Below are 27,804 nucleotides of genomic sequence, written 5' to 3'. Positions count from 1 at the left end.
GAATGGCACGTCACCAGATGCACGTAGTAGAGTTTAGTGCACGTTGAAGAAGTGCACAACTACAGCATCGCACATCATTGGAATCCAAATATAGTCAGATGGCAAATGATATATAGCTTTGCATAAATTAAGACAGCAAGTTCGCAGGTGACCTAAGGCAAGACATGCTTATTCAATGAGTTTAAACTATTGTGCATATGTGATCTCCTCCATGCATTTGCTCAGGAACTGGTGCGTCTGTACAGCAGCCATGGTTCTCCTGCAGTAGAATCATTTGGAAGTCTTCACTTGCATTTGTCTTTTCCCCTGTAGACTGACCAAACTTTTGTTGTCCCTCAGTATTATAACAGGTGGCATCCTTGTACACAGAAATTTCGTAGTGGGCCACGTGTCCTGTGTGCACCCCTCCCCCCCACCCACCCCCAGCCCAATCCCCATGGCTACGCCCCTGAAGCATAGTGAAAGCAAAATATGGGGGCATGAATTTTTATTTTTTTATTTCTTGCTCTTTAACAAACTAACAACACATAAGAAATCCATGCAGACAACTACAGCTAGTATTGCAAGTGCACCAATGTCAACAAAAACCAGGTGGTACAAATCCGAGTGACTATTCAGCAGCTGTGCAATGTGCACAAAATGGTCATAAACATCCCCTACTCAAGGCAAAGTAAAAATATTCATAAAAAGAATGCACACTGCCAAAGATAGCAAGACCAAGAACATTTAACATATACAGTTATGTACAAATGGAAAATCTTTGCTTTATGGTTGTAAAGGTTGCAAGAATATGCGCAGCATGACATGCATTCCACCGCTTTATCCAAAGATGAGGGTATGGAACGGACATGAATTTTATCTGCACTGCGCAAGCACTGGTCATAAAACAGATCGTCCGGCACAATATAGAAGCAAAGTATTCTGGTGTGGCCGTTACAACACTAGCCAAACATTAAGAACAAACCGCTTCATTACACACATATCGAATGCACTGAAGCAAAGTAGAGTTGCTGAAACATGCCGAGGAATTTCACCGATCCAGTATTTTTTTTTTTCCAAGGATACCAAGGAAGTGCTTTAATTACTGGAGCAAGCCAAGATAATGGCTGGTTGTACAGTGACTGCAAGCCCCAATTACAGAAGCACGGGGGCACAGCATGGCAAAGACCAGTACAAAAATTTACTGGCCCACATTGTTCAAACTTCACAGGTTGCAAAAAACAACCACTGCTACAAGACACTCTGAAACACTGTGAAATTTGTTCATTTAAGCTTTCCTATTTAATCAGCTAAGTTTTTATTGGTGTAAAATACTCATACGTATAAATTTAGCCAAATGCTTCAAAAACCAAACGACAAAAGTACTGCACCTTTCACCTACTAAATTGAACCAGTCTATACAATGGTAGCTACCACAACATGACCATCATATGTGAATAAACAAAATACCATGGAACAGTCAATAGCTAAGCGTGTTTTCATTAAGAACTAAGGCCCATTAACAGTGTTTCAGCTCAACTGAATATCTTTTCATCTAATGCTTTTAAGATTTGTGACTCACTTTTTGCAGAAATGATAAACGAAACTTTATCAAGTACAACCCAACACAAAGAAGGCTTTCCTTATGTTGGAATGATATGAACTTACTCTCTTATTCAAGCCAATTGCACTTTGTTTAACTAGTGACATACTGTGTCTAAAGCTGACTCACAAAACAACAGTCAAAACTTTTGAGCCCTTTTAGACTTGCATGTGTTCATAAATGCAGCCGGCAATGATGCAGTGTGAGCAGTTGAAATTTGACTGCATGTGTAGCAGAGACTAGACGTCACACATAACTTCAAACACACTGTGCAAAAGCACATTTAAAAACTCCTCCTCAAAAGGACAGGCAAACATGTCGCACATGTCTCTGTTATATACACATATGGTATAGACGTACGTTCAAGATAAAATTATGCTTGGGCTCATGCCATCTAGGGGAAAAGCAAAAAGAACAAAGAAAAAAGTACACAGTGCAGCCACGAGACACATCAGCACTTGTGCCTGCTCAGTAACTGAGGTTTTATTACAAGTTTTCATACCATTCAAAAATGCTTGCTAAAGGTAACTGAAAGTGCACTTACAAACACTTACAAATTTAGTTTTCCATGCACAAACAACTTATACATGGGTAAATAGAAAAACAAAAGCTTATACATGTGGCCTGCTCATGTAACTAGCATGGTCATGAAATAGGATATGGCTAGCTTGCAAATGACTTGCATCCACATCTGGCGAATGCCATGTCAATTATATTACTTGTAATGTGGACAACCCGACAATTTGTTCAGTCTTACAATAGAAGCTACAATATAAAGTTATGCTTCAAGAAGCATAGGGAAATATGCTTACGGTATGTCACCACCTTTGGAAGTTCATTATTTTCATTAAAAAAGCCAATTTTACATTTTGGGCATTTTGAGAACCCCAGATATTTAAAAAATGTGTTATGGAACATATTACATTTCTATGTTGCTTTGTTAAGTTATCGGCAATTTACAAACTGCTAGGTAAATGCAGCTGTACCGTGTCTGAAATGCATCCTTTAAAAAAAAAAATTTTTTTTTGCAATTTCGTGTTACTTAAGCACTGATAACTTAATCATGAATATACAATTTTCTAATTAAACTTTGTATGCTCCTTCCTTACACATAGGGCTCATTGTTTTCAGTTTGAACCAGAAAAGTATGCTGATTTTTTTTTTTCTGGAATTCGGTTTTCACTGGATCTTTTTGCCAGAGCTAAAACAGTGATTTGAGGCAGTGCAGCTGAGAAACCTACATGCACTCTGATGCAAGCAGCCTGGCAAAGTCAAGGTCATGCATCGGCTAGCCACCCAAGCAATCTTTGCTGTTTCTTATTTGCATCTGTTTTGCCTGTCACTGCAATGAAAACAATGTGGGATTACACACGGGACTGGAGTGCCCTGGCCTGGGTCCCTGCAGTTTTCACACTGTAGTCACTGCGGCGGATGAGTTGGGCAAGTTCGGTGATAGTGACGCGGGCTCCTATCTACCTACTCATTTTTTTCCCTGAAATATTCATTGCAGCCCTGTACCTGCATGGTGTTACAAATAAAGTGTCATTCTATTTGTGCCTGTATACCAAATGCGCTCACTCTCAATTTATGCTAGCCACATCGCCTAATGGCACTGTGCCCTTGCTAGACTGCTTATCGAAAACTTTATTGTTCTGCATATTCACTATAACAATAGTGTTTGTGTTTCAGAGCAGGAGCTGCAGTGTAACAGCACGTTTTAGCAGCAACAAAATTAGTGAACCAGATAATCACATAACAATAAAACCAATAAGCTCGATGCAAAATATCCACTGAAAAAGGTTAGTAAAAGTTATTCTATAAAAGTATATTAACTGAAAAACACCAAACTTTGGGATGGAAATGAAGATTGCAAGATGTACGCAGAAATTTTTGGAGAATAGTAACCGAACACCAAGAACCCTACTTACACATTAGGCTGCGCAATGAAATATGATAAATGAAAACATTAACTTTTAATGTTATGATGCTCCCTTTAAAGCTTTGCCACTTTTTAGTTTTTTTGGCTATAACACAGTTACACTAATTTGATGGCATACATTTAATTCATTGCACAGCATGTTTTTTTCTTTTTTGCTATGACAGCACCAAATCGCTTCCTGTTTGTGCACTCCAGTTGCAGTGAGTGTAACAAAATATACTTGAGCCATTTTTCTCAATGAAAAAAAAATTTTTTTCCAACTTTTTCACTGTCTAGCACACTTGGAAGGCCTTTGAAACCATCTTTTCAAAGATCGACATGTAATAATAATTTTAAAATCAAAATCAAACATTTTGGTGAAAGGTGGTGACACCCTTGAATGCCAACCTAGGACTTTTTTCAATACCAAAGCCTAAACCTGATGACTGACAGCCCATATTTTAGTGACAATTACAAAGCTGATGTGCATTACTGGTAAGTGGGCAGCTGCACATGATTAGACATAGATCTTGAGAGAACTCCAAAGCTTCTTGTGACTGAAACTTTTGTGAGCACTGTTGAGATGTACTATTGGTGCCAAAATTTTACTAGATGCAGTATACATGAAAACAGTCAATTTCCACAGCGCCACTGTACATGAGAGATGTAGCTAGCACTCCTTGAAAAAACAACATATGCAAGCTCTAATTCTAGGCTTATTGCCTGCTGAAATTTAGATCTTTTGCAAGACTCCACAGCACATAAACCTTTGGCGCTGACAGTACAGATGCACCACATGGTGCAGGAAGGCCATCAACATTAAGGATAGGTACATTACAAAGATCGGCTGCGAAAGAGCCACAGCAGTGTGCATACCAAGAGATTGCAATACATGGGGAAGTGTTGCCTGCATAATGTGGACTGCACAGCATATTATAACAGAAAAATATATCCAACACAAGGAGGCGTAGGTGACTGTATCATAACACAGCTCGCAACAGCAAGGCAAGCACTGCAAACCCTGTACTAGAAAAGCGGCACTAAGCCTTCCCCACCCAGGCTGGGTGCAAAGGCGTGGGTTACAATGACAAATAAAGCACAATAAACCACAGATGGCAGACATCTTTGCAACAGTGCATGCTACAACAGTTTCTTAGCCCTGTACCAGTCTGGAAACCATGACCACCACTTGCAAAACATTTCAGCCATTTTGGCTTCAAGAATGTTTAAATTGGACAGAACATATAACAACAAAAGCACATTATGCGATGTATAAATGCGAAAGGGAGGGGGGGGGGAGAGGATTGGAGAAGAGATAAGCAATATTGTAAAGTAAGAAAAACATTAAAGAGGCAATTTTCTTAATTATCCATAACATTGGATATCGGAAAGCCTCTGAATCACATGTTGCCACTGATCAATTTTGGTTACGCAGCTTTTTTTTTGTGTTCATGAGACACTAGCTAATTTTCCAGTCTTACTGAATTGTATTGCAAGACAGTGGAAGCATATAAATATAGTATTACATGGCAACTGCTCTGCATATCTTCCTGAAAGAATAACATGCATATGAAATATCTTAGTGTTAGCTTACCTAAACATAGCTGTCTGCAAAATGCAATGGCAACAGGCTAATTGGTAAAATATGAGCACTTATGCTTTGATATGGCCCAATATGAAAACCCAACATTCATCCCATGCATAATAGATGTCTTGGCAGGCTTTTCTGGCTGCAGAACGTGCACAAAGCCTTTTCTATCAAATGCAATTTACATGTGTTCGTTTTCGCAGAGCTTAATGTTCTGGCCTGTGCTGACTTAAGACCACTTTACCGACAGCAGTGCAACAGCTGTGGAGAAAAAAAAAACATGTTTCTAAGGCACAACCTGCTCTTCTACCATCACTTACAAATGTAGTTTAGCGGGCACGCATGAAGTTCTGCCAAATGTGCAACACAGAAATGCAGAAAATGAAGGAAGATGTTGCACTTATGATCCTCATTCAGGGACACTGCCCCTGTGCCTACTTCCTAGTTCATCATGCACAAACAGCCTAAGTACTTTTGAGCCATGCCAGTTTGACTGTGGTACTTAAAGTACATGGGCAAAAAGCATCATGCCACAATCAATATGTCAACTAAAGCCACCATGACAAAATAACAGTGCAGCAGCACTCATATTCCACAAAGGTAAAGCTCAGCGCACACTGCATTGCTAATGAGCCCAAAGATGCAACGTTATCTACCGACTCTTCCTACCACAGTGCCAAAAATGCAGCAGTGTCACAATCTCCTACGGCTCTATGCACTTTTCAAGTGGATTTGCATGTTCATTTATAAATGCTCAAGAAGGTAGCAGGAAAACAATTTTTACAACACTAATGCTTATACAAATTCATCAAGATGAATCTTGCATATTGCTCGGAATGCTCTGCAGGAGTGAACAAACTAGACTGCAAGGTTAATATAAGTCATTTCACATTTTCACACACTGATGTTGTTATTGCAATGACATTTTCCACTTTTTTTTTTTCTTGTCAAGGCAAATGAAGGACACTTGCTGAAGTATGGCGGTTTACAGCCTTCGTTCGAAGCAGGTCAAGAGGCAAGTTCTTTGTGCCTAAGTTCCAATGCGAACTGAAAATGGACTTGCTGTTCACTATTGCTTGAAGCAAGAACATTTTGTTACCGGCAGACACTAACATAAGTGAAAATTGACAAGATGCTGTTGCTTTCTGGCTATTCTACGACTATTTTGATATAACTCTAGACATCGCAATGTACAGTGACCCAGACCATTAAGCAAAATGCTTGACAAGTTATGGTTTTGAGCTGATGTCAGAGTCACCAAACAGGCATTTAATCAGAAAAAGAAAAGCGGTGCATAATAAGTAAAAATTAATTCAAGAATTCAGATCATGATGGAGAAGACATGATGTGCACACTGCTACATGTATGTGTTCACGCTAAATACTCAACACTCCAGGCAAGCTCAAGAACAGTGCATGTTTATGATAAACGCCAGACACTCAAGGCAGGCTCAAAAGTGAATGGTATCAAGGGCCCCAAGGAACCATGGTGTACATTTACCAGTGAGCAAGACCAACTATAATAGTCACCATACATACACATCATACTTAAAACATGAACATATTTCATTACATTTACGTCGAGACAGGCCTAAAACATCCGGCTAAAGTGCACAAATGTCATGAAAGGGGGTATTTCTAATTGAGCTAAGAACCTCAACAAAATCACAACACACAAAGACTTCTGCCAAACAGCTACTATAGTTGCACACAGCCATGTACATAAATCTCAGCTGTGCTGACAATGCACTCTGACACAATGCGAATAACATACTTCAACAGAATTCAAAATACAAGGCCATTTATCAGAACTTGAAAGAGCTTCCTGCAAGAACTACTGTGAAAGCAAGTGTCTTGATACAAGCTATGAATGGTCCAAGCTGAGGACAGCATAAGGCCTGGCAACAGCAGAAAGCCTGGCAACAGCACAAAAGAAGTTTCACTTGAACCGTTTTTCCAGAGAGGCAGCCCACTCTGTTTCCTTCAAACCGGTGACATTCACAACAAAGCTACTCGCTTAAAGGCATCACCTGTTCTCTTCCAATTGGTAACATTCAGAACAAAGCTACTCAGTAATAGGCATCACCTTATAAACATATAAACTCCCCTAAACACCAGCTCCACATAGCTGTCATAAAAAAAAGGTTGGTCCTAGCCCTTGTAAACACGCAAACAGTTTTTTTACGAACATAAATAACTTGGTAAAGGATATAGGTGATAAATTATCCTTCAGGTTAAAGAAAAAAAAATGGGGGTAGAATGAGAAAAAGCAGTCCTAGAGTTTGTCACCAAGGCAAACAGAGAACACATCTGCATCCTCTTCAAAGCAGTGTTGTTACCTTATATAGAAGTAACATCTCAGCGATGGAGTGCAGAAAAACTTTAAGTGACCACACTGTAATGCCGTATTACATACAAAATATGGGCATAGTCGCCCATATCCAACAGCCTTAATCAAATTTTGTCATCAGAAGATAACAGATTTGTGTTTCACAAACAAAATGCAGCCAATGAAGCAACATTCAAACAAGTGCCACAATTCAAAGGTTCAGCACCTATAAAGGCTACTGCTGAAAAAAATGTTAGAAAAATTTCAGCACTGTGCCACCCCTTCACTGGAATAATATAAACCCAACAACCTAGGCAAAAAGTATGCAGTGTGAAAACTGACGGCCATCAAAAGTTGGCTGGATGTTTGTTGAGCTACAAGCTGTTTTCTCATAGGCAGCTTTAGCAACCTGCTTCCCATCAGCCAGTCCAATTTACAAATACGTGCCTTTGGCAAAACATTACCAGTCAGCATCACATAGTCACGACACGTGGTCACAAAATTTAAAAAAGAAACGGAGGCAATTGCTGGGCTGGTTCAGCCACTGCTGCTCATTAGTCCTCATGCTCGTCATCGCTATCCACGTCACCGTCATTTGGCACATCCGAGGGCAGGTGGATGTTGCTGAGGAGGTCACGCATGGCCTCCAGCAGCGACGTGACACTTCGGCGCAGGTCGCCCGCATCGCCATTGGCCCCGTCTGCCCCCGCAGCACCTGCTGCACCGTGCTCGGCTGGCTCAGGCTCCACCAGCACCATAGGATTCCGCACGTCGATGCCCACCACCTCCTGAGGCTGCAATGCCCGCAATTTTATGTTAACAAGGCCACATAACCCACAAGCGAAAGCGTTCCTGAAAAGAGTGCAACATTTTCGTGCATGTTAGTTTAAGCTGGGGAAGAGAAAATAGTACAGGGTGTCTACCAAGTTGGCATTTCCAAATTCCCCGAGTTTTCCAGGTTTTCCCTGAGTGCTTTTGCAAAATTCCCTGAGTGATGCAGAACTATGTTTTATGTCAAGTCGCGCTGAAACCATATCGCCGTATGCTGTCACTCTCTAGTAAGCATATGAAAATTTTTTTAAAGAAAACCGACTTAATCCAATTTGAATACTAAGGAGTAGTGTTTATGTTATTCAAAAAAAGAATATAAGGGAGGAGTTATTAAAATGCACAGCAAATAAAATGTCTTCGAGAAAATTTTCAAATCGAGTTGGACACTCTCTAGTACAAATAAAAAGGAGATGCATACAGAAGCAAATATCTTCGAATATGAGCTATTTCTATCAACTGATAGCATGCTCAGTGTCATGCAACTGTCCTGACATACTCTCAGCTCGCGCAAGACGCCTCAGTGTTGTGTTTCACTGCTTTAAAGAGTTTATTTTGATTTGGATGAGGGACACCTGCATCTCAGCATCAGCCAACAATTTGTTTTTTGAGCGCAGGCTCCTTCAAAGAAGCGGTCGCGTACTTAATTCCCCGTTCATTCCTCAGTGCGTCGATTCTTTCTGTTCTCGTCCTCCTTTCGCCGCGCGTTCGCCCCACGGACCATTTGAAGAATGCTCCTGGTCAATTTACAGTCAAAGTCCAATTTTTCAGACCCCCTAGGGGTCGCGAAAACTTCCGAAAAATCAGGCAGTCCGACAAAATAAATTCATGTCTTTTACTGCCCTTAAGGGCTAAAATCGACACATGTACGTGTGAAAAAGCTCTGAATGCCTGTCAGTGCACTTATTAGGCATATCGGTGCTCCTACTGTGACAGATGAGGGCGGGTGCACACGTGTAAAATTAAGGAATACATACAGTGTCCCGCGACAATTGCCCCTTCCTACGCTTGTTACGCTTCACCGCGTTACACGACTGTAATGAGGCGAAGCAGACTTTCGGGAAAAAGCATTATGCAATGCGCCGTGCTTTCCGAGCTTCGAAGACAAAATTATTGCTGTCAGCGGAGAAATGAAGAAACACGGCACCGAACGACACGAAGCTTAACAGCGAACGTCGAAGCAGCTAGACCTAGCGTTGCCGCAGTGGTGGCTACGGCTGCCAGCGGATCTGCGTGCGAGAGCACCGGTTCAAGGCGGCGAGGTAATCAAAATAGCAGCGGTGGTGGCTTTCATTAATGCCGTCTCGGACCTGCGATCACGCAAAACGTTTAGAAAATCGGACGGCGAAGAGTTCTTGCATCTGAAATTTTAGACGTTATGATACATTGACTCTTTGGGGTATGTGGTGGTGCCGCGAAGCCGTCAGAGTTATCAGGAATCCGGAAAGTCGGTCGTTGACTGTACACTGGCAACTCCTCCAGCCGACGACGATTCGTTACGAGTCCTGTCTGTTTCTCGAGCCAGCATTACCGCGACTTCTGACCCTCTAAAAAAATTACAGCTACTTTTCCCTGATAGAAGCGCAAATTCCCTGAGTTTTCCCTGAGTTTTTCCAGACTACTCAAAATCCCTGAGAATTCCCGGTTTTCCCGGTTGGTAGACGCCCTGTATTAGCACCTTACTAACAACAGCTAAACAAGACAAAACACACCAGTGAGTGTTAAAGTTGACTTATTTTGCAGTTTTTCTCTCCTGCATCTGAGCAAAGGGGGAAACCATTGCATGTGAAAGCTTTGCCAATTCAGTGTCTGTTCTGAGAAACCAAAAGCACTTTCAAATGTTGCCGGACTACTTGGGAATGGTAAAACATGTGCAGAAGCTTCACCCCTATAGCTTTCTTTTCATTGCCATAAAAGGTGTCTGCGAGTATGCTACGGCTGCCAACGGATCAGCGTGTAAGAGTAATGTTTCAAGACTGTGAGATAATCAAAATGGCAGCGGTGGTGGCTTCAGTTAATGCCGGTGCGGACGCCTGAAATTTCAGGAGTCTTAAAATATTGCCTTTATGGGGTACGTGCCAGTGCCGCAAAGGTGTCCGAATTTATTATGCATGTTCAAAAAATCGGTCGTTGACTGTATGTGCACTAATGTGAGTCAAAGTGACGCCCTGAGCAGGAGATGATGGCCAGGTTTATGTGAGGCACTACTATTTAGGTAGTGAAACCAAGGTCGAGATGGATGCACAGCACATTGACCTGCAATTACTCATCTTTATTGTGACCAAGGTAAAGACACTGCACAAACACCTCTTTGGGAAGCTACAGAGTGAATTGTAAGAGTGAGAACTACAAGAAAGACTTTGAGAAGCCATCGGCTCAACTGCCTTCTGAGCAAAATGTAGTGCTGCTGATGGTGCAAATACTGCAAATACAGACAAGGCAATTAAAGCAGCAGATTTTACTAATCAGCACCACAGCGCAGACTCTGACGTGCTGGGGTAGTCCTAGAAGCAAACCCATGGACACATTTGATGGTTATTCAACAGCTGCTGCTGTAAAAATTTATGAATAAGCTTGTAAGAAAAACCACTGAGCCAGCGACAGTGATAATATTGATACTGTGAGACTATTTCTATCCAGGATCACTAAATGTGGTTTGACTTGTGCAGTCGAGTGTTGGGATGAGGTGATATCCTTGAAGCATCTAAGTGTCAGTGCCTTCGACTAATTCTATGAGAGGTGGTGATTGCTCAAGCTGGCTAAATCAAAACTATCAGAGTTATCTGTTGTTGAACTTGTCACTCATGGTACAGTAAAATCTCATTATTTCGAATTCCGAGGGAATGCTACAAAAATTCGAATCACACAAAATTCGAACAAATGAAAGTCAGAAAAAAATCATTCGGTTAAAGCGCATATATAGCCCGACGTACAGCAGTTCAAAGCAGTGCATTGGTTGGAGATCGTTTTGCGCATGCTCTGAAGAGAGCAGCCAATGGCGCGCGCATTGAAGTCTAGAGGGGATGGCATTTTGGCTGGCGTAGTGCAAGCAGCGTAGCATAACTGGCCGCAAGCGATGCGTGCCGAAAATGTCGGACTATAAAAGCGCCTTTGCGTTGTCGACGCTGGCCGCAGGAACAAGTGCTACACTCCAAAATGCACTTGCGAAATGCACCACAACCTGCTATGACGTTGCTCTCCATTGTACTTTCGTAGCTGCACCAGCTGCACGCTGCCGAGTTCTGTTATCTGTATAGGTGGCATCCAAACACGTATCCCAGCGATGCTTTCCTTCGAGTAATAGCCACAAATCTCAAAGGCTATGCTTTTTGGTACTGCGAGCGCGATAAACGTTACGACCACCATGTTTTAGACATTACCTAGGGCACCATCGAGGATTGTTGTTTGGAGCGCGCCGCGCAACTGAACGTGCACTACAAACAACGATCCCCAATCGCGCCCCTGGTGCCGCTTCTCGGCCGAACACCTTGTAGAGAAAGAGCGTAGCCTTCAAGATATAACGTGAAGAAGAAGAAAACACACAGCGTAGTGTTCGCGTTTTTATCTTGAAAGTCTAGCGTAGTGTTCGCGTTTTTATCTTGAAAGTCTTGAGACAGGGACAGAACTGACATGCAACAGAGGCGTTGGCCATGCCTGGCCAGGCGCAAACACGTCTCTCTCCAGTCAGGCCTAAACAAAGGGCCACAGATAAAAAAGAGCAAAGCTGTGCGGCAACGTCAGTGTCGCCAATGTGCTCCCGCGCACTAGTACTCTCCCCATCCACGATGGCACGGCGTTAGAATTATCGGTGGTGGTGAAGATCTCAGTGCGAGTTAGCAAGATGCGCTACATATTGCTTTCAATACACAGTTGGACGGACCACGGCGTCTAGTTCTAATTATCCAAAATTTCAAATTTATGAGTTCTGAATTAACCCTTTGAGGGTCAATGACATAAATATATGACGCCGCAAACAAGTGCAAAATGGTCGATGCCGTATAAGTGCGGTGCCGTCTGTACGTTTAAAATGTGCGCCCATTTCCTGACTTATTGTTTTGTGGCATGTGCTGCCACTATGTGGGAATATGGGGAATTTTTTTCTCGCGCCTTCCTTACTCAGTTTTCGTTGCACGGTTTGTTTTAGAGCTAGTTTGCTCCGGCGCGTCTATATACTACTGCTTGTGCATTGGCGCGCATGGGTGGGCAGCAGTTTCAATTTTGTTCCGCAGGTGGTTTCGGCTTTTTGTGCTCGCAAAACTGATGGCTATCTCGCTACTAATCGCTCAAAGGGCAACCACCTGTTTCTCGCTCAATTAGTGCTCACAGGGGTGCACGTAGGAAGGATGCCGCTGTGCATGCGTTTCCTTTTTTTTTTTTTTTGAGACTCGTGAGAACTAATTGCCTCTGGTTGGCGATAAGTTGAAGATTAGCGGAAGTATGTCACAGGTTTTGCTTTTTTGACGCACACAACCACAGTTTTCTTGAGTGCGCTCACCTACGCAGTTCGATTATGCTATACACGTAAATATTAGTGTAAGAGCAGGAACATTTGACACTTGCAAAATATTCTCGTGTGTGCCTTTTCTAATCTAAGCCTTAGGTGTATAACAATGCATACAATTTTTAAGTTTATTACCTTATTTTTATTGTTGTTATTCACGAAGAAACAGTACATATATACCAACGCCAAATATTTTTCGAACTAGGTCCCTCAGAAGAATGGTAATCTGCAATTAAAAAAAATCGACTCTGGGCGGTCGCATACGGCGAAAAAAGTCGACCCTCAAAGGGTTAACAAGCCTTTACTGTATGACCAAAGATAGACAGAAGCAAACTGAAGCAAATGCCCCAGAAAACTGCAACATCTGACAGTTGACACTCTGGATCTGACACTCTGGATCATGTACTCTCTCCTAAAGCTACACTGCTCCAAACTTTCAACACCAAACCTGCTAATTACATGTACACAGAAGATTCAGTAGCATGAATCAACTGCACCTGACCAGAATGGATGCACTCGCATCATATGCCACTGGAAAGAGTGCAAGCCAGGCTCTACAATCAATTGGAAAAAGAAACTATGCGCTTGATTGAATCAAACATGCTCCACGCTGAAATGGAAAATATGAGATTGTGCAGATTGACACAGGTGAGTCCATTAGCCTAATTAATTATAAAGAGTTTGTAATAAGTGACCAGATATAGCTGCTGAAGTGTGCAGTTACAGCAGTCCAATGAGGCAGCTGCAAGACAGGATAGCAATAGTTTCACAGTTCTTTTACTCCAAAACGAAAATACGAGCACTCATTGTGAACACTGAAATTCCACTTTATACTCTCTTGACCACATAGCCATGGTCTAGGAAGGGCAAAGAAGAGCTCTGAAGATGTCCCCAGTGTGTACTCCGAACTCATATTTTGTTAATTTCATTCAGAAAATGGACTTGTCTGTTTAGCCATTTGCTTTTTTTTTTGTTGTTGTTGTTTCAGATATGAGAACATCGACCTTACTTTCTGTATTTTTTGTTTTGAACATAATAATCCTTGTAAACATACCTGCATGGGCCCGAAAAGTGCCTGCAGTATGTTTAAGCAAATAAATATGCATTAATGTTTGATTCAATCAAGTGCATAGTTTTTCAGTTAATTTTAGAACCTGGCTTGCACTCTTTCCAGTGGCATATGATGATGTGAGTGCATCCGTTCTTGTCAGGTGCAGTTGATTCATGCTACTATCACTGTGAGCTCTGCACTTTTATAGATATATTTTTTAAACACTTCGGTGACCGTAGTGTTCAACCTAACTGAAGCATGTTTAACTCTTTTCTGGAATCTTTTAATCCCATTCCCCATCCCTATACAGAGTAGCATGCCAGCAGTTATATACGCGCCGGCAAAATTCTCTGTTCTTCTAATAAAGAGCCCTCTCTCTCTATAGCTAAAGTAGCTGAATTATCCAACAAATACATCCCTCTTCACCGAATAATTTTAAATCGCTATGCGCCATAGTATAATGTTAATCTTAAGCGTTTAACAAACAAAAAAAGGTGGCTTTATAGATTCGCCCAGTTACGTCCGAGTGACATGCACTGGGAATTGTACAAACAGGCTTCCAAGGAATACATGGGCTCCCTTAAGAACTCGAAGGAGAATTATCTACAAAATACTTTACCATGCATGCTGATAACATAGTAGCTCTTATCAACAGCACTGGTGGTGTCATTTCTCCTGAAAAATGCACATCTGTGTTAACAGTTTTTTCGCAAACTTTTCTGATGACCAAAATGTTGCAGTGCCAGAATTTTCATACTCCGAATACACCACTATGTCCTACAATTACATATTCATTGTAGTGGTGTTGAAAATGTAGTTAACAAATTAAAATTTTGCTCTTCATCCGGCTGCGATGAAATTAATACAAAGTTTTTGAAAGCCACAATTATGTATTCATGAATTATTTTAACTAAGCTATTTCAGCAATCATTGGACATGGGATCTGTCCCAGTTGAATGGAAGATTGGGAAGGTGATTCCACTTTTGAAGTCAGGTAACCAGCAATCACCATTAAATTACCGGCCCATTTCCCTCACAAGTATCCCTTGCAAAATATTTGAGCCTATTCTGTTTTCAAACCTTGTTACCTTCTCGAACCAAATTCATTTTTTTCGCCATCACGACATGGTTTTTTAAATCATATTCTTGTGAAACCAAACTAGTACCTTTCGCTCACAAACTCCATGCCATCCTCGATCGTTCTTCTCTAATAGACTGCATTTTCTAGACTTTTCTAAAGCATTTAACAAAATATGCCATAAACTGCTTCTCTACAAACTACGCCAGCTTAATATTGACTCTAAAGTGTTCTATTAGCTAGAAATCGTTCGTACTAAAAATTCCCAGTTTGTGTCCGCAAATAACACAAATTCAGAGCACACTGCTGTTCAATTTGGGGTCCCTCAAGGGATGGTACTAGGCCCTTTATTCTTTCTTATTTACGTGAATGACTTACCTTCGTGTGTTTTCTCATACATTAACCTATTTGCTGATGATTGTGTTGTCTATAGAGAAATAGCGTGCGCTGATGACACTAAAGCCCTTCGATCTGACCTTGATGCTATTAACAAATGGTGCAACATATGGTTGATGGAACTTAAGATAAGGAAGTGCAGACATGTGCATATCTAGAACATCATCTGTTTTGTCCATTAACCCCATTGCTAATAGTTCCTTGGAGGTAGTGTTCTCATACAAATACCTTGGAATTCACATTACATCAAATCTCTCTCAGGCAGGCCATATTTTTTATATAATTAACAATACTAATAGAATTTTGGGATACCTCCGTTGAACTTTGCAACAAGTACCTTCATCCATAAGATTAGTCATGTACAACATGCTCATTCACTTCAAACTAGAATATGCTGCTTCCGTCTGAGATCCAAGCCACGAAAACGTAATTCATTCACTAGAAATGGTTCAAAATAACTCTATGTGTTTCGTTCTTTCTGATTACTACAGAATAGCAAGCATATCTTCCGTGAAATCAAGTCTTGACGTATCACCCCTTCCATCTGGTCGTAAGTGGTTTCGCTTGAGCCTTTTTCACGCCATATTTCATCATCTTCAGGTCCACAATGAGTTTATATCACCTCCTCAGTATCTTTCGTCTCGCTTAGATCACGCACAAAAAAGTTCAAATTCCTTTTTGCAAAACTGACGCTTTCTTCCAGTAATTCTTAAGACGGACACATCAGAAGAGTGGATCACCTTCCATATATATATATATATATATATATATATATATATATATATATATATATATATATATATATATATATGTACTGCGAGACAAGGTTTAGGCAGCCAGTCTCTTTATTCTCTCGAGTGAGAGCCCCACCACCAGGTGCCAAAACGATGATTATGAGTATGTACAGGTGAGAATACGATGCGTATGAATAATGCTCATACAAATTTCCCCGCACGCGCAAGCGGCCAGCCCGGCCGCGACTTAGCCAGGAGGGTAACGCTGAACAAATCGTTTGAGGCGCGAAACATGAACGATCTCTGAACCACGATAACGATGGTCCGAAGAAACGTCTATGGGAGTAACACGATAGTTTACGGGGGATGTTTGTTCCTCAATAATGTAGTGTCCAAGGAGGCGGGATTCAAACTTCTCACACAAACCGGGTGTCTGAATGGACGTCCAAAGTACCACTTCCTCTCCAGGACGAAAGGAGACGTCGCGACGAGAGCTGTCGTAATGTTGCTTGCGATCTAGCTGACTGACTTCGGTGTTGAAGCGAGCACGTTGACGGAATTCCTCAAGTCACGAGACGAACTGTTCGGGTATACTGCCGAGGTGTTAGCTGGCGCATTGAAGAAAGCGGTGTCGATGGAGAATGTCGTTGAACGGCCGTAAACTAAGTAGAAAGGTGAGTACCCCGTAGTTCGTTGGATAGCGGCATTGTGAGCAAACGTCACAAAAGGTAAAAGTTTGTCCCAGTTGTCATGGTTTGGCCCGATATACATTGATATCATATCTGTTAGCGTGCGATGAAATCGCTCAGTTAAACCATTTGTTTGAGGGTGATATGCAGATGTCGTCTTGTGAACTGTGCCACAAGCTCCAAGTACTTCTTTGATCATTATTGACAGTAAAGTCTTGCCACAGTCACTTAACAGTACACGAGGTGCACTATGACGCAGCACAATGGCATCCAGGAAGAAGGTGGCAACGTCTGAGGCTGAACTGGAGCGTAGAGGAGCGGTCTCTGTGTAATGCGTGAGCTGGTCAACAGCTGCCACGATCCATCGATGACCTGCCGGCGTTATGGGCAGAGGGCCGACTAGGTCTACCCCAACGATGGCAAAGGGTGTCTCGGGACATGGGATGGGCTGTAAAAGCCCAGCAGAAGGCAAAGTCGGTTGTTTCCTCTGTTGACACTGGATGCAAGAAGCGACGTACTTGGCCACAAAGGTAGACATGCCTGGCCAAAAGAAACGGCTCCTAACGCGGTGGTATGTCTTGTGGAAACCCAAATGGCCAGCAGATGGGTCGTCGTGAAAGGCTTCAAGGATTTGTGTATGCAGCGAACATGGAAGAACAGGTACCCAGCGGTGTCCGTCGGAGTTGTAAGTGTAGCGGTGCAGCACATCGTCGTTGAGCTTAAATAGTCACATTTGTCGACGTAATCTGGCATTTGGTGCAGAAGTAGTTTCGCACAGGTGTTGGATAATGCTGTTGCAGTAGGGATCAGAACATTGACACAAGGCGAGCTGAGTGACGTGATTGGAAGATAACGTGCCAGTAACCGCGAGAGGTAATAACGAGTGGAGACTTCGTCTCATCATCAAGTGGCAAGCAAGGGAGAGATGTACTCGAAGGTAATAGTGGCAGGGGGCAGCGAAAGAGAGCGTCGGCATCTTTATGCTTTTTCCCAGACTTGTAAACTTCAAAATCGTACTCTTGTAAGCGGACCACCCAGCGACCAAGGCGTCCAGACAAATTTTTGATTGACGACAATTAGCATAAGACGTGGTGGTCTGTTATGACTGTGAAGTGGCGTCCATAAAGATATGGTAGAAATTTTTGTATCGCCTAAACTACTGCGAGTCATTCCTGCTCTGTGACCGAGTAGTTCTTTTCAGCAGCCGTTAATGCACGGCTGGCAAAGGCAACAACTCTCTCTCATGAGGTGGTATCACGCTGTAAAAGGACAGCACCGATCCCATGGCCACTAGCATCGGTGTGCAAACAAGTTGGTGCGTTCTCATCGAAGTGACAGAGGACAGGGTCGGTGGTTAATGCTTGCTTGAGGGCTTGGAAAGAGAGTTCGCAGTCGTCTGCCCAAGGGAAAGCAGTGCCCGACGTGAGCAACTTGTGCAGCGGCGACGCCACGGCAGCAAAATGATTGATGAAGCGGCGGAAGTAAGATGCCAGGCCCAAGAAACTTCTTAATTGTTTTTGATTTTCAGGGGGAGGGAAGCGCAGCACGGCAACAACCTTGTCGGGATCTGGTAGAACGCCATTTCTGCTGATAAGATGGCCCAACACTTTGATGTCCTTTCTGGTAAAATGGCATTTCTTTGTGTTGAGTTGGAGTCCTGCGTTGGAAATGCATGTGAAAACTTCGTCCAAACGCTCAAGGTGCTGACGAAAAGTTGTAGAAAAAATAACGATGTCATCTAAATAGCACACACAGGTCTCCCACTTAAGGCCACGTAAGACTGTGTAGATCGTGCATTCAAATGTTGCAAGAGCATTACATAAACCGAAGGGCATGACGAACACGTAAAGTCCGTCTGGTGTTGCAAAGGCTGTCTTGTCCTTGTCCGCTTCATGCATGGGGATTTGCCAGTACCCGGATCAGAGATCTAGACTAGAGAAATATTCTGCACCCTGGAGGGAGTCAATAGCATCGTCGATTCTTGGCATCAGATATATGTCCTTGCGCGTGATCTTATTAAGGGCTCGATAATCGACGCAAAATCGTACAGAGCCGTCTTTCTTGCGAACCAGCACAACAGGAGACGACCAAGAACTGGACGATGGCAAAATTATATTTCTTTTGAGCATGTCATCAATGTTATCTGCAATGTTTTTCCGTTCTACGTAAGACACGCGATACAGGTGGCGGCGTACAATCTGCCTTCGATTTCGATGCGATGTACTGCGACGGAAGTAAGCCCCAGAAGCTTGGAGTGAACGTCAAATAAGGCACTATGTTTGTGCAGGAGTGCCAAAAGGTCTTCTTTCTGCGCAGCAGTCAGATCTAGATTTATCACGGTCGTTAAAGCAGCGGCAGCAGTATGATCATCAGTTGTGGTAGACAAAGGGAGTGATTCGGTGTTAAGCGGTACCAGCGAAAGAGGTTCGGTGTCAGTAAGGCAAATCATAGTAGTGCCCTGGGAGACCACAACTGACGAAGAAGTAGGGTTATGAACAGCGACAAACGCTCCACCGTCCTGAAACCGCACCAGACTAGAAGTAAGGCTAAGCCCACCAGGAATGCAGCGAAGTCAGTGTGATAATATGCTCATGGCCCGCGAGAATGAAACAGTTGGTAGACATGACGAAATGTAGGCTGTGAGCATCGAGAGCGGACGAGCATTCAGTGTCCGTCATATGAATAGTTCGCTGACGGCAAGAGATGAAAGCTGAGGCGGAAGACAAGAAGTCCCATCCCAAAATCATCGCGTAGGTACACGAAGACAGCACGACAAACTGAATGTGGTGAAGAATGCCATCAATGAAAACATGCACAGTGCAAACACCGGAGGGCTGAACAAGAACTGCATTAGCACAACGAAGGGGAGGGCCATTATACGGTGTCTTCACTTTTCGCAATCGAGAACACAAGTCTGTATTTATAACGGAAAGCGATGCGCCTGTGTCAACCAAGGCTTCGGTTCGGACACCTTCAACACACACCATAAGTACATTTGACGGGCGCTCCGGAGGAGTTTCCCGATGTCCAAAAGATGCAGCTTTCTTTCCCTCCTGAAGCTGCACCATTTAGTTTTCCGGGTGGTGATCGGAGGACAAAGTAGCCAGTCGAAAGTAGCCAGGCATCAGTGATGGAGAGCGACGACGCGGGAAACGCAGTGAACTGGCAGCGTTGAAGTCCTGTAGAGATGGGGAACGTCGTTGATAATAATCGTAGTAAGAATGCCGACGTTGTGGTACAGGGCCAGAAAACTCATCCCTTTCAAACCCGTCATAGCCACACCTTTCATCGTGCCGATGGCATCGGCAAAACCTTGAAATGTGGCCACGGATGCCACAATAGTAGCAAACCAGTCGAGGTGGGCTCCCTGCATTGTAAGACGGAGGAGGCAGTGGTCTTGCAGTGATAGGATTCAGGGAAATGTGCGGTGCAGGTGCCTGTTGTGGTGGCTGCTGGGAGGGTGGCACTACAGAGGCAACCTGAGCGTAAGTTGGCGTAGGGATAGGGTGCAGGCTCGGGACTTGCGGGCAGGTCAAGGCCGCTGTCTCTTCCCTCACGATATGGCGTAGGCCACGACCAGGAGGCGTCATATGGACCTCAGGAGGGGTTGACGAAGCGTGGGTGTGCAGTTCCTCACGGGTGATGGAGCGGGTCAAGGCACGTAGTTCGCTGTCATTGGACGCCTTGAGATCAGATGTGTCAGGGTGTAAGCGGAGCATATGAAGCTCATCGAGACGCTGACACATACTGATGATGTCTGCGACGGTAGTGGGGTTAAGCACTACAAGAGCATTGAATGCCACAGTCCCAATACCCTTGAGCAGGTGGCGTACACGGTCACACTCTGCCATCAAGGTGTTCACGCGGCGGCAGAGGGCGAGGACGTCCTCTATGTACGAAGTGTACGACTCGCCCGAGTGCAGAACACGCTCAGCAAGCTTCTTCTTGGCGATATCGGAGCCAACAGACGAGTTCGCGAAAATCTGACGTAGGTGGTGTTTGAAGGTGCTCCAGTTGACGAAATCAAGCTCATGATTGTAAAACCAAGTTTTGGCGATACCGGTGAGGTAGAAGGCAACGTGAGCAAGCTTTGCAGATTCATTCCAGTGGTTAAAGTCACTCATGCGCTCGTATAGCTCTAACCAGTCTTCAACTTCATCACATGGAAGCCCAGCAAACACCGGTGGATCCTTCTGAGGGGTGGTGACCCTCCAAGAAGCAGGAGCAGGCAAGGTGGATGTCGTGGTATTGGTCTGCGGGTCTTGGGACAGTTGGTAGAGGTGGTGACCCGAGCGGAGCTCCAGGGATGTAGCGCAGGTGAAGCTGGAGAGAGACCGGTAGCGAGATGACGAAGAAACCGGACAGCACACTCCACCACTTGTGAGACACGGTTTAGGCAGCCAGTCTCTTCTTTATTCTCTTGAGTGAGAGCCCCACCACCAGGTGCCAAAACGGTGATGATGAGTATGTACAGGTGAGAATATGAAGCGCATGAATAATGCTCACAATATATATATATATATATATATATATATATATATATATATATATATATATATATATATATATATATATATATATATATATATTGCTTTACATGTAACCCACTCACTTTCTAATGCCTTTGGCCCTAAGTGTATGTTAAATATATGCATGCATGCATAAATAAATAAATAAACAAACAAACAAACAAACAAACAAATAAATAAATGCTTGCCCACCAGCAACCTCCTGTTTCGAAGTGCAATTCAAGCTATGCAAGAGGATAGTTGTTCGCAAGAAGCAGAAGCCTTGCCTACTCATACAAGAAGGTGCGGTTAAAGAACAGACTCGAACAAATGCTTGATGCTGGTATCACCAGGTCTATATCAAGGCTTGCTTCCCCAGTAATCAATGTTCCAAAGGACAATGGAACTTTCAGACTGAGCACCGATTACAATTTTCCTGCAGTCCCACAACAAGTGATAGCATTATGCACATATAGTCAGCAGTGAAATCACTAGCCAAGACAAGAATAGTCACAATGATTACACTGAAGGCACTCAATATATGTGTCCAACACAGTGCAAAGCTTGATCTGATGCTGCAGCAGTGTTTTCACATGAGACTATAGTGCCAAAGGGGCATTTAAATACAATGTGCAGTGTGGCATACTACCTGCTTGTTGTGTGACTGGTGGCTGATGATCGAGGATAATTTTAGCAAATAAGTTTCTTTTTTCCAATCTACCTTTCACCTTATTTAAAAGGATAATTCAAGCAGTTGTTACAGTCCTGCCAGGGTCAAATTAACAAGAGGACTCTATTAAGGATGCTGCTTTTTATTTACTATAAATTAAGAAGGCCTGTCTACGAATACAATGTAGTGAGCCGTGTAAAACACAAAAAAACTGTCATCTCAAACTAAAACTGGCTTCCCACGGCTGCACAACAGTACCCGAACAGTGCTTGCATTTAACCCTTCGAAGGTTTTTGCCGTACATGTACGGCGGAGGTTTTCTGTCTCGCAAGGTCTTTGCCATACGGGTACGGTTTTGACCCTCTGTTTGAAATTTCGCACCATAATGACGATGTGTGCTTACTGGTAGGTGCTGCCACCTCTTAGGACTTACAAGAAGCATTTGAAATTTGCGCTACCTTCTTGGGGAGATAAACAGAACTGATTTCTAGCTTCAGCGCGTCGCGCAGACTGCGGTAACACCCCTTTTGCGGTTTGCGGTTTTCGTCGCGTGATCGCAACGAAGGTGCGCGAAGCGTCATTTTTCTTTTTGTCAGCACTCTCTTGCAGGGCGGTGGAAGTTGATTTCCATCTTGATTGGCGCTGCTCTTAGCTTGTTTATCACCGCCGCTCGCCAGGTATTCTCGTTCTCAGCAGCAACGCGGTTTCGGTTCCGCCGCGTGATCGCAACGGAGGCGCGCGAGACGTGATTTTTCTCTTTGTCGGCACGCTCTCGCAGGGGCAGCGGAAGTTGAATTCTATCTTGATTGGCGCTGCTCTTAGCTTGTTTATCACCCCCACTCATGAGGTATTCTCGCAGTCTGCGGCAACACGGTTACGCAAGAGGGTGCCTCAGACCTCTGCCCAAGGCAGCCACACGCAGAGACGATGTCATGTGTGCGCCAACACAACTCATCGCTCCAAGAGGAGAAACATGCATTTTACGTGTGCAGACTGCGATAAGGCGCTGTGCGTAGACCGGTGTTTCAAGGAGTACCACACTCTGATATACTATTGAACATTTGCAGTTCTGAGTGATGCCGACACCAAAATACTGTTCCTAACTTTTTTTTTACTATTTATTCCCGACTTTATACATTTTGTACATTCAAGATCGCAATAAAGTAATTTGACCAGCTGAGAAAGTTTTTATCAAAATAATTCGACCCTCAAAGGGTTAAATACAACATGCAATGTGGCATACTACGTACTTGTTGTGTGAATGGTGGCTGATGATCGAGGATAATTTTGGCAAATAAAGCACCTGAAAGTTAGTTTTTTTTTTCCAATCTACCTTTCACCTTATTTAAAAGGATAATTCAAGTAGTTGTTAAAGTCCTGCCAGGGTCAAATTAACAAGAGTTGACGCCATTAAGGATGCTGCTTTTTATTTACTATAAATTAAGAAGGCCTATCTAAGAATACAATGTAGTGAGCCCTGTAAAACACAAAAAACTGTCATCTCAAACTAAAACTGGCTTCCCACGGCTGCACAACAGTACCTGAACAGTGCTTGCTACAAGGCAGTTATGAAGTATAATTTGAATGCTTGAAAAATTTGCTGGGATTAACAAGTTGAAGGTACAAAAAACAAAACATGACAATAAATAACGAGCATAACTGTGTGGAACTTAAATATGCCATAGCCTTGGTTAGAAGCACAGTACACCATGCATAGGAAACAATATGTGGGCAGCAACATTTTGGAGCACTGGGTCAAGTAGCTGAAAAGCAGCCATGGAGTGAGCCAGTCATCGAGCCATGAAGAAGTAGGCAGGGTGGAGTTAAAGAACAACATGTAGAGTCATACTGATTTACAAGTGTAAAAGTGTGCTATGGTCCATGTCACACTGCCTTGCAAGCACTAGCAGGCAACCACTAGCATGGGCTGCTAGTTGCTTACCCCCGACATAAATATATTTCATTGTAACACTACAGTTATAAACATGAGCCAATGAGAAATGGGCAACACACAATTCAACTTACCAAATTAAAGCTTGGCAAGAGTGATCGAAAGAAGGCCCCCATCATGCTCTCGTCTCCTACTTGCTGTGTTCTGAAAACAAAAGGTTACAAGGCCAGATATGCTACAGGCAGCCAAACAACAACAATCATAAGAACTAAATGAAATATTAACAAAATGCAGTTGAACCTTGATATGTATAACGAACACGGATAAAACGTATTATCAGTTATAAAAAAGTAAATCTTAAAAGTTTCTAGCTGATATCAGTGTATAACAAATATATTGCTTATAACGAATACAGTAAAACCTTGTTAAACCGTACCCACATAAACAGTAGTTTCGTTTTAAAAGTAGTAAAGTCAAATCCCAGACTCAGCGCCCACTGAACATAATGCGTTTTCTTTCCACATAAACCATACCAGCTTATTGCATATGTGTCGGTTAACACATAGTGTTTCCACTTTTCGTCGCGAAATCATGGCGGTACGGCGGCCTGGCAGAACAACGAGCCTCAGAGATTGGAACGGCCTCCAAGCGCAAACGCAGAGGGCGCTTGGAAGGGTGAAGCCACATCGACATCATTTTGGCACTGTGCCAGAGTCGGAGAGCGTTATGGCCCGTGTTGTGGCGTCGTGCAAGCTAGGACAAAAACCGGGTGTTCAGCATAAAAGAAAAATTGGACATCGTTCGTGCTATCGAGCGTGGCACAAAAAGTCAGTGCTGGCACGCAAGAGATATCTGCCGTTGACTATGGTGTGAGGCATATGGAATGCAAAGAAGTAGCTTGGTAGTGCTGCTATGACCGCAAAAACATGTCAGCTACAAAGTTTCGACTTTACGCCATCGTTGCCTCTGTTATTGCCAAAGTGTCACCTAACGACAGTGATGAGCACGACACGGAAAGCGAAAGTACGGGCGATTCAGACCCGAAAGTGGCAGATGCTGCACGTTATGTCAGCCTCATGTGGGTGTTTGCCGAGAAGAGGGGGCTGGCAGAATAACTGACTCGTAGCTTAAGTGAGTTTGAGGCTGCCATCGTCGCTGCTAGCCCGCCGCAACACCTAACGAAAATAACCGACTTTTGTCACGTGAAGTGAATAAATACTGCATGTTTTCTGCCCTTTCATCACTCTCTCGTAGTTCTGTTTTTGACAGGTAAGTGGGCAATCTCACGTTATTTCGGGTAAGCAGTACAACCATTTAGTACATACTTTTTCCGAGCTCCGGCCAATTATGGTTTCATGAGGTTTCACTGTATCAGATAAAAGATGCACCTTCGTTATAATGAGGTTTGACTGTATCCAATTTTGTTTGTGTCTTGCCATTATGAGCTTACTGCGACGTAAGTAGTACTCTTATGGCAATATTACCAGGAATTTGAGAAAAGCTGAGCTGCTTACCTTGGTGGGCGTGTGTAGCTCACAATAGCATCAACCGGTGGCAGAGGGTCGAAGCCAAAGATTGGAGAGTTCGACAATTCCTAAAAACAAAGACCTCATGTCAAAGCGCATAAAATGACCATCCATTCAACCCACACATAAGCCTGCTGCCATTTATCATCATCTACCTAAGTCCACTGCAGGATAAGCGCTGCTTCCAGTTATCTGCCATTACCTCTGTCTTGCATCAGTTGACTTTTTCCCATGCCTAGACTACCCTACGTTCTGATCCATCCTTTTAATCTATAGACCAACAGTTATCCGTGTCACATTTTTTCTGGAAATACAACCCCCACGGTCACATTTCTTTAGAAAGAAAGAAAAAAGAAAGAGAAAACAAGCAATTAATATTTAAATTACAATAAAGTGACAAAATTGTTTTTGATGTGTGCAGTTTTATACATGGTTTATTGTTGAATACATAGATAAACTAGCATAATTTTTTACAAATGCAATAAAACTCACACAATTTATTTTTTGTTTTCAATAGGTCTGACACAACTAGGGCTAGTATTTAAAAGCATTCTATTTCATGTTTTCGCTTTTATCATGTGTCACGCCGAGGGTGCAATCCCAGCAAAGATGGCAGTACTAGCAGCAACTTCCAAGCCACGTCTGAACCAATGACGAAGGGCCAGAAGAATTTCATTTCAGAATGAAAAATGAAGTGTATCATTAGAGAATACGGCACCAGGTGCGCGTAACTTTAGAGAAAGCGAGGCATACCATGCAAGTGCCCACAGTCAAACCAAGTGGCACATATGGATCAGAAAAATAAAGTGAGTGAGAAATTTGCAGTAATCAGTTGTTTGATTGCTATAAAAGATTCTCAGTTCTCAAGTGTCCCGCAAAACGAGACGCACGTGAGGCAGTACCATTGCTTTGCTAGCGCCCAGCTGTAAAAGAAGTAATCACACACCAACGGGAGAGCCATGCGGGCAAGCATCTTGAAGCAACACTTTGAGTGATAAGAAATGAAGTAGAAATCACTTTTCCCCAAAGCTCGTAACTCAAAACAACATGCGCAAGAATGCCAATAATAAAGTGCGCAAGCACGGGCATAAGCACACAGCAGCAAACTATGTGAAGTGGAAATACTCCTTAACTACCACAGTGGCAACCACCATACAGTGAAGCTAAAAGTAGGCTTTGGAAAGAGGGGCAGCAACACAATAAGAATTTTGTTAATGTTTTGGGAGGTTGTAGCACTTCCAAAACAATGCTAGGAGACAGTTCGTTCCGGAAAGGTGCATTTGGTCGTTGCTGTACATGTAGGACCATGACCATTTGGGATTTGTTTCCACTGCCGCACATGTATGACGGTGACCCTCAAAGGATTAACGAAAAACTCTGAGCTCAACTTATGATAAAGCTTCACTACATCAAACACAATGAAATAAACAGCAGGCAATAAAGCGTGCCCCATTTTTCACACTATTAGATCTCACAAAGACACCCACTGCCACCTGTAGAGCAATCATAATACTTCAATTCAATGCATGTGTTAGTGGGACAGTAAAATGCCATTATCTATTAAAAACAGGATTGGCTGAGCAGATGCTACATCCGTGCACCAATCCCTCCCTACCTGAGGTAGCGTCACGCTGGCTTCCTGGATGTTTGAAAGAATGATGTGACGGCAGAGGTTGCGTGGTGCACCCTGGTAACGTTTCGCTCTCCTGAAAGAACATGTCACCATAATTCAATTTACACTCCTACAATGCCAATTCATTGATAGGCTAGCGCTGACAAAAACCAAGCCCGCATTGTGAAGCTTCCGAATACATGAAGCCAAACACGCTTTTAACCTTTTATTTATTTATTTATTCCTTCATTTATTTATTTCATACTGCAGACCTAGTTCAGGTCCAAGCAGGGTGGTTAAACACAACAACAATACAATGCATTGTTCAATCAAGCAGGGTGGTAAGACACAACAGTAATACAATGAATCAGTCAATTGAAACAGGCAACGAGTTATTCCAGTCTGTTATAGTAGTTCGGGGGTAAAAAAGAATACTTGAATACATGCGTCCGTGCAAAATAAGGTGTAAGTGAATTCGGATGATGGTGTCAAGTAAGCCTAGACGTTGAACTAGACAGACAGGATGCAGGATTAACTGATGTCTCCATTAAAAAGCACGGAAAGAAATCTAATTCTTAAGTGCTGCCTTCGCTGCTCAAGGATTTCGATGCCATTATCACGCATTATTTGTGAGTGGGAATCATATCGAGAGAATTTTGAATACCTATATGAATCGCACAGCTTTCTTCTGTACCCTTTCGAGACATTTAATATTTTGTTTAGTAAACGGGTCCCGAACAACACATGCACATTCAAGTTTTGGTCGAATTACTGAATAATAAGCAAGCAGTTTTACGTTAGGTGGGGAATTTTTAAGTTTATGTCGCAAAAGATAAAATTTACGCAAGGCCGAAGAAAAGATATTATCAATGTGTAAATTCCATGATAAATTGTTAGGAAATGT

General features: G+C 42.9%; 1 protein-coding gene across 2 annotated transcripts in view; it reads right to left on the bottom strand.

Annotated features, from left to right (window-relative positions):
- Positions 1-472: 472 nt before the first annotated feature.
- Nulp1 (Nuclear localized protein 1) overlaps positions 473-27,804 on the bottom strand; it is a 119,415-nt gene continuing 92,083 nt past the window's right edge. For both annotated transcript variants that reach the window (XM_070527718.1, XM_070527714.1), the window contains exons 11-14: positions 26,904-26,994; positions 25,277-25,356; positions 23,897-23,966; positions 473-8,210 (exon numbers count right to left, since the gene is read on the bottom strand). In XM_070527718.1, coding sequence (XP_070383819.1) covers positions 7,971-8,210; positions 23,897-23,966; positions 25,277-25,356; positions 26,904-26,994 — 481 coding nt within the window. In that variant the 3' untranslated portion in view covers positions 473-7,970. The remainder of the gene's footprint in view (positions 8,211-23,896; positions 23,967-25,276; positions 25,357-26,903; positions 26,995-27,804) is intronic.

The sequence above is a fragment of the Dermacentor albipictus genome, chromosome 1, assembly GCF_038994185.2.
Source record: "Dermacentor albipictus isolate Rhodes 1998 colony chromosome 1, USDA_Dalb.pri_finalv2, whole genome shotgun sequence".
Taxonomy (NCBI): domain Eukaryota; kingdom Metazoa; phylum Arthropoda; class Arachnida; order Ixodida; family Ixodidae; genus Dermacentor; species Dermacentor albipictus.
The sequence above is the reverse complement of the archived record's forward strand: the minus strand, read 5'-3'. Positions and strand labels throughout refer to the sequence as shown.